The sequence below is a fragment of the Nerophis ophidion genome, linkage group LG13 (assembly GCF_033978795.1).
Source record: "Nerophis ophidion isolate RoL-2023_Sa linkage group LG13, RoL_Noph_v1.0, whole genome shotgun sequence".
Lineage (NCBI taxonomy): Eukaryota > Metazoa > Chordata > Actinopteri > Syngnathiformes > Syngnathidae > Nerophis > Nerophis ophidion.
This window is the reverse complement of record NC_084623.1, coordinates 33,921,309-33,936,636: the sequence shown is the minus strand read 5'-3', so window position 1 is coordinate 33,936,636 and position 15,328 is coordinate 33,921,309. Positions and strand designations below refer to the sequence as shown.

Here is a 15,328-nt window from a genome sequence, read left to right as displayed (position 1 = left end):
GCTTTGTTGTAAGCTACCTACCTAGGGTCTGAAAGTATCTTAGCTACAGGAAAAGGTACTCGTTAAAAAGTAGCTAAACTACCGTCAAGCTACTGGAAAATGTAGTTAAGCTACATAGCTTAGCTACATGTCGCCTGTTACTACCCATCACTGCAAACAAACCTTTGACGAAGTGATCACTGCAACCTCTGCGCCCTTGGACTGGAGTGGATGCCACTTTTTTTGTTGTCGTTCGTACAATCTTGACAATTTTTTCCCCGCTTGATAACCACTCGAAGAATTCTGAAGACATTTTTATATTTTCGCGATTTGAACTGTTCCAATATCATAAAATAATGCAAGCATAGGGCATTTTTCTTTGAGAAAGGCAAAATAAATGGGTTGTACTTGTATAGCACTTTTCTACCTTCAAGGTACTCAAAGCGCTTTGACACTACTTCCACATTTACCCATTCACACACACATTCACACACTGATGGAGGGAGCTGCCATGCAAGGCGCCATTCAGAACAGTATGGCAACAGACGCTCACTGGCTCACGCCAAGCCTCACATAGTTAAGAAGCCGGAAGTGACGTCAGGTAAATACAACCTATTGGCAAACACTACTTCTTGACTACGGCAACACAACTCGGACAAACTGAAATGAATGCATACTAGCAAATGTGAAACAGTAGTGTAAAAAAACCAAATATAATAACTGGACAGCACAGTTATTATTTTCTTCTCAAGAAATACAATTTTGTTTCAATGTTTGTCCTCTATGAAATCCTTTAAGTGGGTTTAGAGCAGGGGTTGGCAACCCAAAATTTTGAAAGAGCCATATTGAACCAAAAATACAAAAATAAAATCTGTCTGGAGCCGCAAAAATTGTAAAGTGTGATACAAGTGTTAAAATGAAGGCAACACATCTATATTATCTATATTAGACTATCAAAATGCAGGCTGATGCAAATCTTTGTTGACAAAAATGCTGAAATGTAATATTTATTCTACACATTTTTAAGTTAAAGTTGCGTGTGTGAAATTTGTCCTCTGCATTTGACCCATCCCTTAAACACAACCTGGGAGGTGAGGGGAGCAGTGGGCAGCAACGGTGCCGCGCCCGGGAATCATTTATGGTGATTTAACCCCCAATTCCAACCCTTGATGTTGAGTGCCAAGCAGGGAGGTAATGGGTCCCATTTTTTTTATAGTATTTGGTATGACTCGGCCGGGGTTTGAACACACAACCTACTAATCTTAGGGTGGACACTCTAACCACTAGGTCACTGAGTAGGTATCATTACAACATTGGAAAACATTAGTATAACGGAGGCTTTTCAGAGGGTGTGATGACGCCTGGAAATTACTGGCTTAAATGGCCAAAGGTAAAGTTGTGTGTGTTCAAGTTGAAGGAAATAGAAATTACAAATAAAATGACCTCAAATATACCTAAAATATGAGGCATACTGATGCATTATTCACATAAAACTAGCATAAATAGCATTTTAGCATTGATTAGCTTGCAGTCATACAGTGACAAACCAAATAAGTCAATAACTTCAAGAAAGCTCACTTATGGATTCACGCACAGCATAAACCGTTTGATGGACAAATAAAAACAAAGGAATGGCATAAAACACGTCTTTCTGTGGCAGCATGAAGGAAAGTTGTGCATGCAAACAAACTACGGTGCGTTCAAGGACTTACGAAATTAGGACAAAATGCCACGCGCCAAATACTCTCATCAGTAAAGCATGTTTAATGTAAACCGTGGGATTTCTAACAAATAGGAAGGTCTGTGTCATGTTTGTCCGCCTACAAAAACCATATTAAGACAAAAAATATTATTTTTTTCCTCATCTTTTTTCATTTTCATACACTTGTGAAAAAGCTCCAGGGAGCCACTAAGCCAAAGAGCCACTGCGTCTCGAAAGCCGCACGTTGCCGATCCCCGGTTAAGTGGGAGAAAAGTTTGCCATAAAAATTAAGAAACATACTTTATTAAGTAAACACATTTGCAAAGTCTCCAAGATTTAGAAGAGCATTCTTTGTGTGCTACTCAGCCTCCATCCATCCATTTTCGACAGCTTGTCCCTTTTGGGGTTGCAGGGGGTGCTGGAGCATATCTCAGCTGCATTCGGACGGAAGTGGGCGTACACCCTGGACAAGTCGCAACCTCATTGCAGGGCCAACACGGATAGACAGACAACATTAACACACTAGGGCCAATTTAGTGTTGCCAATCAACCTATCCCCAGGTGCATGTCTTTGGAGGTTGGAGACTAATTGGGAAAGGGGGGTGCCATGATTGGGTATAAAAACAGCTTCCCAAAAAATGCTCAGTCTTTCACAAAAAAGAATGGGGCGAGGTACACCCCTTTGTCCACAACTGCGTGAGAAAATAGTCAAACAGTTTAAAAACAACGTTTCTCAAAGTGCAATTGCACGAAATTTAGGGATTTCAACATCTACGGTCCATAATATCATCAAAAGGTTTAGAGGATCTGGAGAAATCACTACACGTAAGCGGCATGGCCGGAAACCAACATTGAATGACCGTGACCTTCGATCCCTCAGACGGCACTGTATCAAAAATAGACATCAATCTCTAAAGTATATCACCACGTGGGCTCAGGAACACTTCAGAAAACCATTGTCACTAAATACAGTCCGTTGCTACATCTGTAAGGGCAAGTTAAAGCTCTACTATCCCAAGCAAAAACCATGTATCAACAACATCCAGAAACGCCGCTGGCTTCTCTGGGCCCGAGATCATCAAAGTTGGACTGATGCAAAGTGAAAAACTGTTCTGTGGTCTGACGAGTCCACATTTCAAATTGTTTTTGGAAATATTCGACATTGTGTCATCCGGACCAAAGGGGAAGCGAACCATCCAGATTGTTATTGACGCAAAGTTCAAAAGCCAGCATCTGTGATGGTATGGGGGTGCATTAGTGCCCAAGGCATGGGTAACTTACACTTCTGTAAAGGCACCATTAATGCTGAAGGGTACATACAGGTTTTGCAGCAACATATGCTGCCATCAAAGCGCCGTCTTTTTCAGGGACACCACCGCTTATTTCAACAAGACATTGCCAAGCCACATTCAGCACGTGTTACAACAGCGTGGCTTCATAAAAAAAGAGTGTGGGTACTTTCCTGGTCCGCCTGCTTTCCAAACCTGTCTCCCATCGAATATGTGTGGCGCATTATGAAGCGTAAAATACGACAGCGGAGACCCCGGACTGTTGAACGACTTAAGCTCTACATAAAACAAGAACGGGAAACAATTCCACATTCAAAGCTTCAACAATTATTTTCCTCAGTTCCCAAACGTTTATTGAGTGTTGTTAAAAGAAAAGGTGATGTAACACAGTGGCGAACATGCCCTTTCCCAACTACTTTGGCACATGTTGCAGCCATGAAATTCTACGTAAATTATTATTTGCAAAAAAAAATAAAGTTTATGACTTTCAACATCTAATATATTGTCTTTGTAGTGCATTCAATTGAATATGGGTTGAAAAGGATTTGCAAATCATTGGAATAAGCGGTAGAAAATGGATGGATGGATGGATGTATTCCGTTTATGTTTACATCTAACACAATTTCCCAACTCATATGGAAACGGGGTTTGTAGTACGTTTGCATCCTTGCAAATATTTGAACATTGCACAATTTTAAAGGGTTAGTTATTGAAACAAAAACAAACAAAACTTTAAAAAAACAAACATTCAATTGATAAGACAAAAAAGTAGAGTAGTACCTTAGTTTACATCCAAACACCAGATACCAATTTGTATGAAAACCAAAGCCATTTTTCCAATAAGAAATAATGTAAATCAAATTTAACTGTTAAAAATACCCAAATATATAAACAAAAACGACACTTTTGTAAAAAAAAAAAAAGACTTTGAAATTCATATAAATTACAACTGAAACTAATAAATCAACATTTAACATCACTTTTATCTTTATTTAAAACTCTTGGCAAAGACAGCAAAACACTTTCTTCATCAAAGTGCTGGCACTTCCAACTTTGTTTGGCCCCATGCAATTTTGCTCGATCAAAAAAGCAGAGACACTGAGTCACCCACGCATAGGAGTCTTTGTTTGGGCACTCCATTACGCAAAGTGATATACAAGCAAATGGACTAGTTTGTTATACACATTATACCATAAAAAAAATTGGGGCATGATTTGGGAGAAAGTTTTAGTCAAAAACCAAATCATCTAATAAGCATACAAAAATTGAGGTACCGCTGTATTTCATTCTGACACACATAAGCCAGTTACGTGTCCATGAAGTACACAAATTTGTCCTGTACCATTAAAAAAACTAAAGTGAAACTAAAATGTAAAAAGTGATGCTCTAGCAAATTTCAGTTTATGGCGCGATTTAAAAGTAATTTTTGCAGTTTTCAAAAAAAGCTAAGCAGTTTTTTGTCGAGGTGACACGATCCGATATTAATATCGGCTACCAGTCCTCCAAAGAGCACACAAGGTCGATCTTTTCTTGTATTTTAGTCAAGTCAATAAGCTCTAAATAGTTAGGCTGTAGGCTACTAGAAGCTACCAGATTCACAACAGCTAAGCACACAATAGCACACAAGCTAGACATACATAATAAGTGTCCTTAGTAAACAATATTGAAGTCTAAAAAAAAAAACTTTTTTCAATATAAACAAGTATCTAAAAAAGGTTAGTTTCATATTACTTAGATACAAAGACTCCAAGACAATTGCGCATCAGAAAGTGTCCAGTAACAAATGTGTCTGCATCATGAGGTTAATTTAATTCATTATTGTGACCACCAAAAACAAGCACAGTCCCATTGAGCATTATCTAATTTAATTGAACTGGTCCAAAAATGGGTGGTTCCTGGGGTTTTAGTACAGTTTGGACATTTGTTTTTACCAGTTAAATATGTCATTTTGTATATTTAAAAAAATAATTCAACCCCCCCACCCTCCCTATTAAACTACCACCTGGATGTCGGAAAAATTTATATAAACGAAAGGTAATAATATCATAAAGCGATTTACAAGTTTTACTTCTGCATCTCATTGTGTATAACTGTAGTGCAATCAAAGACCCTCGATTATACTTAGAGGCATTATTACTTTTTGAAGACAGGGGAAGACTTAACTCCCAAGAAATGCTCTAATAATAATAATATAATCATAGTAATAATGGACGAATTATGATTGTTATTATCCAGTGATGATAATAATAACTACATGTATCAGCTAATCTCTACATTACATGCTTAAGTAAAAGAGAACTTAAAGGCCTACTGAAACCCACTACTACCCACCACGCAGTCTGATAGTTTATATATCAATGATGAAATATTAACATTGCAACACATGCCAATGCGGCCTTTTTAGTTTACTAAATTACAATTTTAAATTTCCCGGGAGTTTCGCCTTGAAAACGTTGTGTAATGATGACGTGTACGCAAGACGTCACGGGTTTTAAGGAAATAGGAGCGCTGCACACACACACACACACACACAGCTAAAAGTCGTCTGCTTTAACGGCATAATTACACAGATCTGTGTTGGTGAATCTTTTGCAATTTGTTCAATTAATATTGGAGAAGTCACAGTAGAAAGATGGAGTTGGAAGCTTTAGCCTTTAACCACACAAACACACGGTGATTCCTTGTTTAAAATTCCTGGAGGTGAAACTTTCCTATGGGTCAGAGCCCGGTCGAGCGTACATGAATCACGACGGAATGTCAACCAGCAGTTTTCGGTGAGAAAATTGTGGTAAAAAGTCGCTTCTTACCGGAGAAAAGCTGAGCTTGTGCCGTCCATAAAGCTGCCGTCGACTCCCCTGAGACATTGGCGTCAACACACCCGTGGACGTACACCTCCGACTATCAGGTAATATCAAACTCACTAAAACACTAGCAACACAATAGAAAGATAAGGGATTTCCCAGAATTATCCGAGTAAATGTCTCTAAAAACATCGGAATCCGTCCCAATGCTATCGCGTTTTTTGTTTTTTTTTATCTTTTTTTTTTTCTAGTCCGTCGCTGTCAATATCCTCAAACACAAATCTTTCATCCTCGCTCAAATTAATGGGGAAATTGTCGTTTTCTCGGTCCTAATAGCACTTTTTGTTGGAGGCTCCCATTAAAAACAATGTGAGGACGTGAGGAGTCCCCACACTTGTGAAGTCATCATCTGCGACTTCCGGTAGAGGCAGGGCTTTTCTCTTAACACCGAAAGTTGCAAACTTTATTGTGGATGTTCTCTACTAAATCCTTTCAGCAAAAATATTGCAATATCGCGAAATGATCAAGTATGACACATAGAATGGACCTGCTATCCCCGTTTAAATAAAAAAATCTCATTTCAATAGGCCTTTAAATTTATGATCGGTGTCATATTATGATTGTAATTCTACATTTAAAACCCTTCCTTGTGGTCTACATTACATGTAATGGTGGTTCTTTGGTCAAAATGTTGCATATATTATGTTTTACAAACCATCTTCAAGCCACTTCCTGACCGTCTCCTCAGGATGTGCCGTTTTGTGGGCGGCCTTATTTACGTGGTTCCACCTCGACAGCGTTTTCTCCCCGTCATCTTTGTTGTACCGGCAATTTTTAGGGCTGACAGACACAACTTTGAACTGTACGCTACTTTGCATAAGAAATGTCAACACCGGAGGATGAATGTGCATGAACGAGCCAGTCTGCCTCACAACAAGAGGGTAGCAAAAAAGAAGGAAGCTATTGACAACAGCGTCGAACTTCAAGCTCTTTTGGTAAATTTCTGTCATTTATGGCGATATCCGCTGACGTCACCATTAGGGAAAATGTTACAAAATGGACAAATTCAAAACAGCTTGTTTGGAGGAAGTATGAAGCAAGGCAAGTTTGTTTTATAAATATATAAATACATTTAAGGGACTTATGCAAATCCAAATACACAAATGCAGGTACCAATAAGAAAAAAGTTGGTTTTACTTAATAGGTCCCCTTTAAATGAATAACAGGCTATATGATTTATTGATTTCTATTTGTGGCCACTTCATATTGAATTGTTGGGCTTTTTTTGGTTAAAAAAAACCCAAATTGAAAAAAAATGTTTAGATATTCTTAAAACGTTAATACACACAATTAAGGTTTTACATGTGTTTAAAAAAGCTGGTTTCAACCAAGTCTGCGCAATAATTAGTGTATTCAGTACATGTGGAGTGCATCCAGAAAGTATTCACAGTGCTTCACTTTTTCCATATTTTGTTATGTAACAGGCAGCCTTATTTCAAAATGGAATAATTACATTTTTCCCTCAAAACTCTGCACCCATAACATGGTTAAAACGTTTTTTTAAAATCTTTGCTTATTTATTAAAAAATAAAAATTAAGAAATCAAATGTACATAAATATTCACAGCATTTCTTCAATACTTTGATGATGCATCTTTGATAGCAATTACATACAGGCTTAAGTTTTTGAAAAAAATATAATTTAAGCTTGGCACACCTTTCTTTGGGTAGTTTCACCCATTCCTCTTAGCCGCACCTCTCAAGCGTTGGTGCACAATCGTTTACAGATCTCTCCAGAGATGTTCAATCGGATTCAAGTCTGTGGTCTGGCTGGGACACTCAATGATATTTACAGAGTTGTCCTGAAGCCATTCCTTTGATATATTTGCTGTGTGTTTAGGGTCATTGTCATGCTGAAAAATGAGCCGTCATCTCAGTCTGAGTTCAGGGGCGGTCAAGCAGGTTTTTAATCCACAATGTCTCTGTACATTGTTGCATCCATCTTTCCCTCTATCCCGTTATCCAGAATTGTGCCTCGAGACAATCATGTCTTAGAGGTCGACAGACAATTCCTTCAAATTCCTCCTTGGTTTGTGTTCTGCCATTTACTGTCAAGCGTGACACCTTAAATTTAGACAGGTGTGTGCCTTTTCAAATGATGTACAACCAACTGAATATACCACACATGAACTCCAACTAAGCTGTAGGAACATCTCAAAGATGATCAGTGAGGTCAGGATGCACATAACCTCATTTTTAAGCTTCAAGGCAAAGGCTGTGAATACTTGTACATGGTATTTCTTAGATTTTTATTTTTAACGAATTTGCAAACATTTCTATAGAAAGTTTTTCACATTGTCATCGTCAGGTATTGTGTGTATTCCGTATCCATAAGGCTTTAACATAACAACAAAATGTCAAAAAAGTGAAGTGTTGTGAAAACCTTCCCACATCTGCGGTCCCCTCCAAGGTTTCTCATTGTATCCCATTGGGTTAAGTTTTTTCTTGCCCTGATGTGGGATCTGAGCCGAGGATGTCTTTGTGGCTTGTGCAGCCCTTTGATCAAGGGCTATATAAATAAACTTTGATTTATTGATTGATTGGTTCTGGATGCCCTGTAAACATACCAAGTGTGTGATTATGGGACAGCCACTTTGGGTTTATAAGGATGTGAGCACGCTTTGAGAAAAAAAAGTGGGATGTGGAGGAAAAAAGAGGGCATTTTCTATCAGCATGAAGTGCTGCCATGCAAACCCCGACAGAAAATGTTGATTGCATTTCGACACTATATTTTACGTTCAGATTCATTTTTATCCATTAACCTATTTTGGCTGTATTTGTGTCCCATGTTCGTACCACATATTTTTGTATTTTTTCACTACATAATTTACTAACATTACTATCATTTAAAATGCAATATACAAAACCCAAAACCAGTAAAGTTGGCACGTTGTGTAATTCGTAAATAAAACAGACTATATTGATTTGCAAATCCTTTTCAAATTATATACAATTGAATAGACTGCAAAGACAAGATGTTTAATGTTGGAACTGAGAAAATAAAATTTGTTTGCATATAATAATTTATTTAGAATTTAACGGCAGCAACAAATTGCAAAAAAGTTGGCAGAGGGGCATTTTCACCACTGTGTTACATGGCCTTTCCTTTAAACAACACTGAGTAAATGTTTGGGAACTGAGGAGAGCAATTTTTTAAGCTTTTCAGGTGGAAATCTTTCCCATTCTTGCTTGATGTACAGCTTAAGTTGTTCAACAGTCCGGGATCTCCGTTGTCTTATTTTATATTTCATAATAAGACAAGTCTGGAGCACAGGAAGTCCAGTCTCTTTTACTATGAAGTAACGCTGTTGTAACACGTGGCATGGCATTGTCATGCTGAAATAAGCTGGGGTGTCCATGATAACGTTACTTGGATGGCAACATGTGTTGCTCCAATATCTGTAACTTTCAGCATTAATGGTGCCTTCATAGATGTGTAAGTTACCCATGCCTTAGGCACTAATACACCCCATACCACCACAGATGCTGGCTTTTGAACTTTGCGCCTATAACAATCCAGACGGTTCTTTTCCACTTTGTTCCAGAAGACACGACGTCCACAGTTTCCAAAAACAGTTTGAAATGTGGACTCTTCAGACCACAGAACACTTTTCCATTTTGCATTTGTCCGTCTTATATGAACTAGGGCCCAGTAAAGCCGGCGGCGTTTCTGGGTGTTGTTGATAAATGGCTCTGGCTTCGCATAGTAGAGTTTTAACTTGCACTTACAGATGTAGCGACGGACTGTAGTTACTGACAATGGTTTTCTGAAGTGTTCCTGAGCCGATCTGGTGATATCCTTTACACACTGATGTTGCCTTTTGATGAGGTACTGTCTGACGGATCGAAGGTCCGTAACATCATCGCTTACGTGCAGTGATTTCTCCAGATTCTCTGAACCTTTTGATGGTATTACGTACCGTATATGGTGAAATCCCTGAATTCCTTGTAAAAGCTGGTTGAGAAATGTTGTTCTTAAACTGTTCGACAATTTGCTTATGCATTTGTTCACAAAGTGGTGACCCTCGCCCTTTCCATCCATCCATTTTCTACCGCTTATTCCCTTTGGAGTCGAGGGGGACACTGGTGCTTATCTCAGCTACAATTGGGCGGAAGGCGATGTACACCCTGGACAAGTCGCCACCTCATCGCAGCCCTCGCCCTATCCTTATTTGTAAATGACTGAACATTTCATAGAAACTGCTTTTATACCCAATCATGGCACCCACCTGTAACCAAATAGCCTGTTCACCTGTAGGATGTTCCAAATAGGTATTTGATGAGCATTCCTCAACTTTGTCAGTCTTTTCTGCCACTTGTGGCAGCTTTTTTTTTAAACATGTCGCAGGCCTCAAATTCCAAATGAGCTATTATTTGCAACAACAAAAAAATATGTTTTCGAGTTCAAAGGTTAAGTATCTTGTCTTTGCTGTCTTTTCAATCGAATATATGTTGAAAAGGATTTGCAAATCATTGCATTCTGTTTTTATTTACACAGCGTGCCAACTTCACTGGTTTTGGCTTTTGTAAAATTATATAACATGCATGCTAATAACTCAGAAAACGTTTCCTATTTGGCAACTCTATCCCGTAGCCACGTACCCTTGGGGAATATACTTCCGGTGTAGTGACCTCCGTTTACAATCAAGTCACCTCAAAAACATACCTACTCGCTGGCGACTAATAAATACTCTGGCGTTATCAAACTTGTTTCACCAAGTACCAACTCAGAAAACTATTGGCTCGACAAGTGCCACCATAATGACCAACATAAAAATACAGTTGCGTAGAAGGCCTAACTATTCATTAAAAACAAGGCAGAGTTTCATCAAGTACATTTAATATTTTTGCCCGCTGTTTTATACACACAGTTTGAACAGTAACATTTTGCTCACGTCATTACAATATTTAACTATCTGAGTATTTGATGTACCACAGTTTGAGAATCACTGCTCAAGAACTACAACTGGTTCGGAACTAACTAATTGTAATATCGTCAAGAGGAACAGCGAGCTCCTGCGGGCATTCAACAAACTTTGTTTAGATCATAGTTTTATTAAATATTCATCCATCCATTTTCTACCGCTTGTCCCTCTTGGGGCCGCGGGGGGTGCTGGAGACTATATCAGCTGCATTCGCGCGGAAGGCAGAGTACACCCTGGACAAATGGCCACCTCATCATTGGGCCAACACAGATAGACAGACAACATTCACACTCACAGTCACACACTAGGGCCAATTTAGTGTTGCCAATCCACCTATCCCCAGGTGCATGTTTTTGGAGGTCGGAGTACCCGCAGGGAACCCATGCAGTCATGAGGAAAACATGCAAACTCCACACAGAAATATCCCTAGCCCGGGCGTGAACTCAGGACCTTCTTATTGTGAGGGACATGCACTAACCCCTGTATCACCGTACTGAGGTTTTATTGATATTTCATTTAAAAAACAGGGAAGTGATGTCCATCCATCCATCCATCCATCTTGTTCTGCTTATCCGAGGTCGGGTCATAGGGGCAGCAGCCTAAGCAGGGAAGCCCAGACTTTCCTCTCCCCAGCTACTTCGTCCAGCTCTTCCCGGGGGATTCTGAGGCATACCCGGGCCAGCCGGGAGATATAGTCTTCCCGACGTGTCCTGGGTCTTCCCCGTGGCCTCCTACCGGTTGGACGTGCCCTAAACACATCACTAGGGAGGCGTTCGGGTGGTATCCTGACCGGATGCCCGAACCGCCGCATCTGGCTCCTCTCGATGTGGAGGAGCAGCGGCTTTACTTTGAGCTCCTACAGGATGGCAGAGCTTCTCACTCTATCTCTAAGGGAGAGCCCCGCCACCTGGCGGAGGAAACTCCTTTCGGCCGCTTGTACCGGTCATCTTGTCCTTTCGGTCATAACCCAAAGCTCATGACCATAGGTGAGGATGGGATAGATCGAGCAGTAAATTGAGAGCTTTGCCTTCCGGCTCAGCTACTTCTTCACCACAATAGATCGATACAGCGTCCGCATTACTGAAGACGCCGCACCGATCCGCCTGTCGATCTCACGATCCACTCTTCTCTCACTCGTGAACAAGACTCCAAGGTACTTGAACTCCTCCATTTGGGGCAGGGTCTCCACCCTTTTCCAAGCGAGAACCCTGGACTCGGACTTGGAGGTGCTGATTCTCATCCCAGTCGCGTCACACTCGGCCGCGAACCGATCCAGTGAGAGCTGAAGATCCTGGCCAGATGAAGCCATCAGGACCACATCATCTGCAAAAAGCAGAGACCTAATCCTGCAGCCACCAAACCGGATCCCTTCAATGCCATGGCTGGGCCTAGAAGTTCTGTCCATAAAAATAATGAACAGAATTGGTGACAAAGGGCAGCCTTGGGGGAGTCCAACCCTCACTGGAAGTGATGTTTTGACGCAAAAAAAATTTGGTGCTACACCCCTAATTACACAAGATGTCTATAAGACAAGAGATTGAGCAGAAATGCATGGGTTAATTTTTAACAAAATTTGGATACATGATGATTTTTCAGATGTTTACATCTGTCCAATGGGTTGGGAGTTTGACACCGGTGACATGCTCCGCTACTAAATAAAAATATAGTACTTTATTGATTCCTTCAGGAAAATGAAATTAAATAGCGAAAGGTACGTAATTAACCTGTGTAGCCACTAGGGCTGTGAATATTTGGGTGTCCCACGATTCGATTCAATATCGACACTTTGGGTCACGATTCGATAATACCGCATTTCCTTGAATAGCCGCCTGGGCGCTAATTAATTTAAAACCTCTTGTCACTCCTGCGCTTATTCAAAGAAAGCGGTAAAAGTAAGCAGGCGCTAATAATTTTAAAACCTCTTCTCACTCCTGCTCTTATCAATGGCATGCAGTATAAAATTGAGTGTGATAAAAAAAAAAAATTATTCTGCATCCGCGGCCTGGTGGTTGAGGACCACTGCTCTACAGCATGTCATCGCGCCCACTTTGACACTATGCTGTCTGCGTGCCGGCCAGACGCGTACATTTTGCTGCATTTCATTCGAGATTGCAATGCATACTTGGTCAACAGCTATACCTTTTACACTGATGGTTGTGATATAAACAACTTTAAAACTATTAATAATATGCGCCACACTCTGTGAACCCACACCAAGCACATTTCTGGATAGCATTGGCTCTGTGGCACATTATAAACGCAGCATAGGGATTACCCGTAATTCCGTGTATCCGTGACTCTTGGATATAATATACACGCGCCCCCAACCCCGCCCACCTCAATGAACGCACGGAGGGGGGGGGATAATATACTCAAGAGTCACGGATGCACGGCATTATGGGTAATCCGTATGCTGCGTTTATAATGTGCCACAGAGCCGATACTCTCCAGAAATGTGTTTGTTATTCTTATTTGGTGTGGGTTCACAGAGTGTGGCGTATATTAGTAAGAGTGTTAAAATTGTTTTATATCACAACCATTAGTGTGATCTGTACGACTGTGGAACAAGACCCCTAGTTTACACACCGTAAAGGCAGATAGAAACTCCTCCACCATTTTGAAAATAATAGCAGGTCAAGCGTCACTCTTGACGTCACGAATTTGACCCGGCGGCAAAAGTAAGCATGCGCTTATTGATTTGATGGGTGAGTTTTGCCCGACAGTAATTCAAGGCAGGCGCATAATACATGCCCGGCGGCTATTCAAGGAAATACGGTATATCGATTTTGTTTTATTCGATTCTATTCTCGATTCAAAAACAATATTTTTCCGATTCAAAACGATTCTGTATTCATTCAATACATAGGATTTCAGCAGGATCTATCCCAGTCTGCTGACATGCTAACAGAGTGGTACATTTTAAGAAAAAAAACTTTTATAATTATAAAGGACAATGTTTTATCAACTGATTGCAATAATGTAAATTTGTTTTAACTATCAAACGAACCAAAAATATGACTTATTTTATCTTTGTGAAAACATTGGACACAGTGTGTTGTCAAGTTTATGAGATGCGATGCAAGTGTAAGCCACTGTGACACTATTGTTTTTTGTTTTTTTTTTATAAATATGTAACAATTATGTCAATGAGGGATTTTTAATCACTGCTGTGCTGAAATGATAACTAATATTGATACTGTTGCTGATAATATTGATTTTTGTTTCACTACTTTTGGTTTGTTCTGTGTCGTGTTTGTGTCTTCTCAATTGCTCTGTTTATTGCAGTTCTGAGTGTTGCTGGGTCAGGTTAGGTTTGTTGGATTGATAAAAAAACAAAAATAAAATTAAAAATCGATTTAAAAAAAAAAATGAGAATCGATTCTGAATCGATTTTTTACCACACCCCTAGTAGCCACCAAGAAAAGAAGTCATGTTTTGTGTCAATAGATGAACTATAATCAGTAATGAAGGACAAAGACAGAAGTTTACCTGTCTGAGGGTCTTCAGCATCTCCGTGGCTTCATCATGCTTGCCCTGCTTTGCCATCAGCATCATCTCCTGGATCATTCCGATACGGCGCTGGTAAGGCGGCGGGGTACCGCCACGACTCAGCCTGTCCCCCGACTTCAGCATGAGGGACGCTAACAGGTCCCCTCGCTCCTTACTGGGGGTCCTTCTCCAGCTGTGCTGCGGACTGGCTCCCCCCGCCTCCTGGGCCTTGGTCTGCTTGCCCCCCATGGCAGCTGCGTGATAACAACAAGATCCCAGCTGCGTGATAACAACAAGATCCCAGCTGCGGCACTCAGTCCATCCGGACGCCGTGTCCCCAATTACAGCGGACTGTAACACGACGAACGCACACGGGGGAACTTCTCGCTCAAGTGGGGAAGAGGTCGCAGGATGCTGTCTGCATCATGGCCGCTCAGCACGCAGCAGTCCGGACCGCAACTTCGGCTCGCAAACATTCACCTTCGCTATGGAGGAGGCGGTCTCGTCCTCGTAGCCCGGGGGGTGACGCAGGAAGCGGGGCATGGCAGTGTTTACGTCCTCCGTGCGCCGGCCGGTCTTTTACTGGTTTTGTCTCCCGTCGTCCGTGAGCGTCGTGTACGGGAAGTTGAGCGTCCAGCCGCCGCGGTGGTCAGCCCGGATGAACGCCTGCTCGGGCCGGGACGATGGATGATATCTTCGGCTCGTGAGCACGCCCCCACCGCTTCCAGGCAGGCAAGTTTGCACCAGGCGCGGGCGATACTGCAAATGTCGGAATCGATCAGATACCAAGTAGATATTATTACGAGACATCAAATTATTTTTCTAAATGGTGTTTTAAAAAAATTGGGCTTCACCGTGGCAGAGGGGTTAGTGCAGGGGTGCCCACACTTTTTCTGCAGGCGAGCTACTTTTCAATTGACCAACTCGAGGGGATCTACCTCATTTATATATATCATTTATATTTATTTATTTATGAAAGAGACATTTTTGTAAACAAGTTAAATGTGTTTAATGATAATACAAGCATGTGTAACACATATAGATGTCTTTCTTTCACAAAGACAAGAATATAAGTTGGTGTATT

At 40.8% G+C, this 15,328-nt stretch overlaps 1 protein-coding gene across 1 annotated transcript in view; it reads right to left on the bottom strand.

Annotated features, from left to right (window-relative positions):
- lrrc75a (leucine rich repeat containing 75A) overlaps window positions 1-14,962 on the bottom strand; it is an 86,662-nt gene extending 71,700 nt beyond the window's left edge. The window contains exon 1 of the mRNA XM_061918818.1: window positions 14,245-14,962. Coding sequence (XP_061774802.1) covers window positions 14,245-14,493 — 249 coding nt within the window. The 5' untranslated portion in view covers window positions 14,494-14,962. The remainder of the gene's footprint in view (window positions 1-14,244) is intronic.
- Window positions 14,963-15,328: the final 366 nt, after the last annotated feature.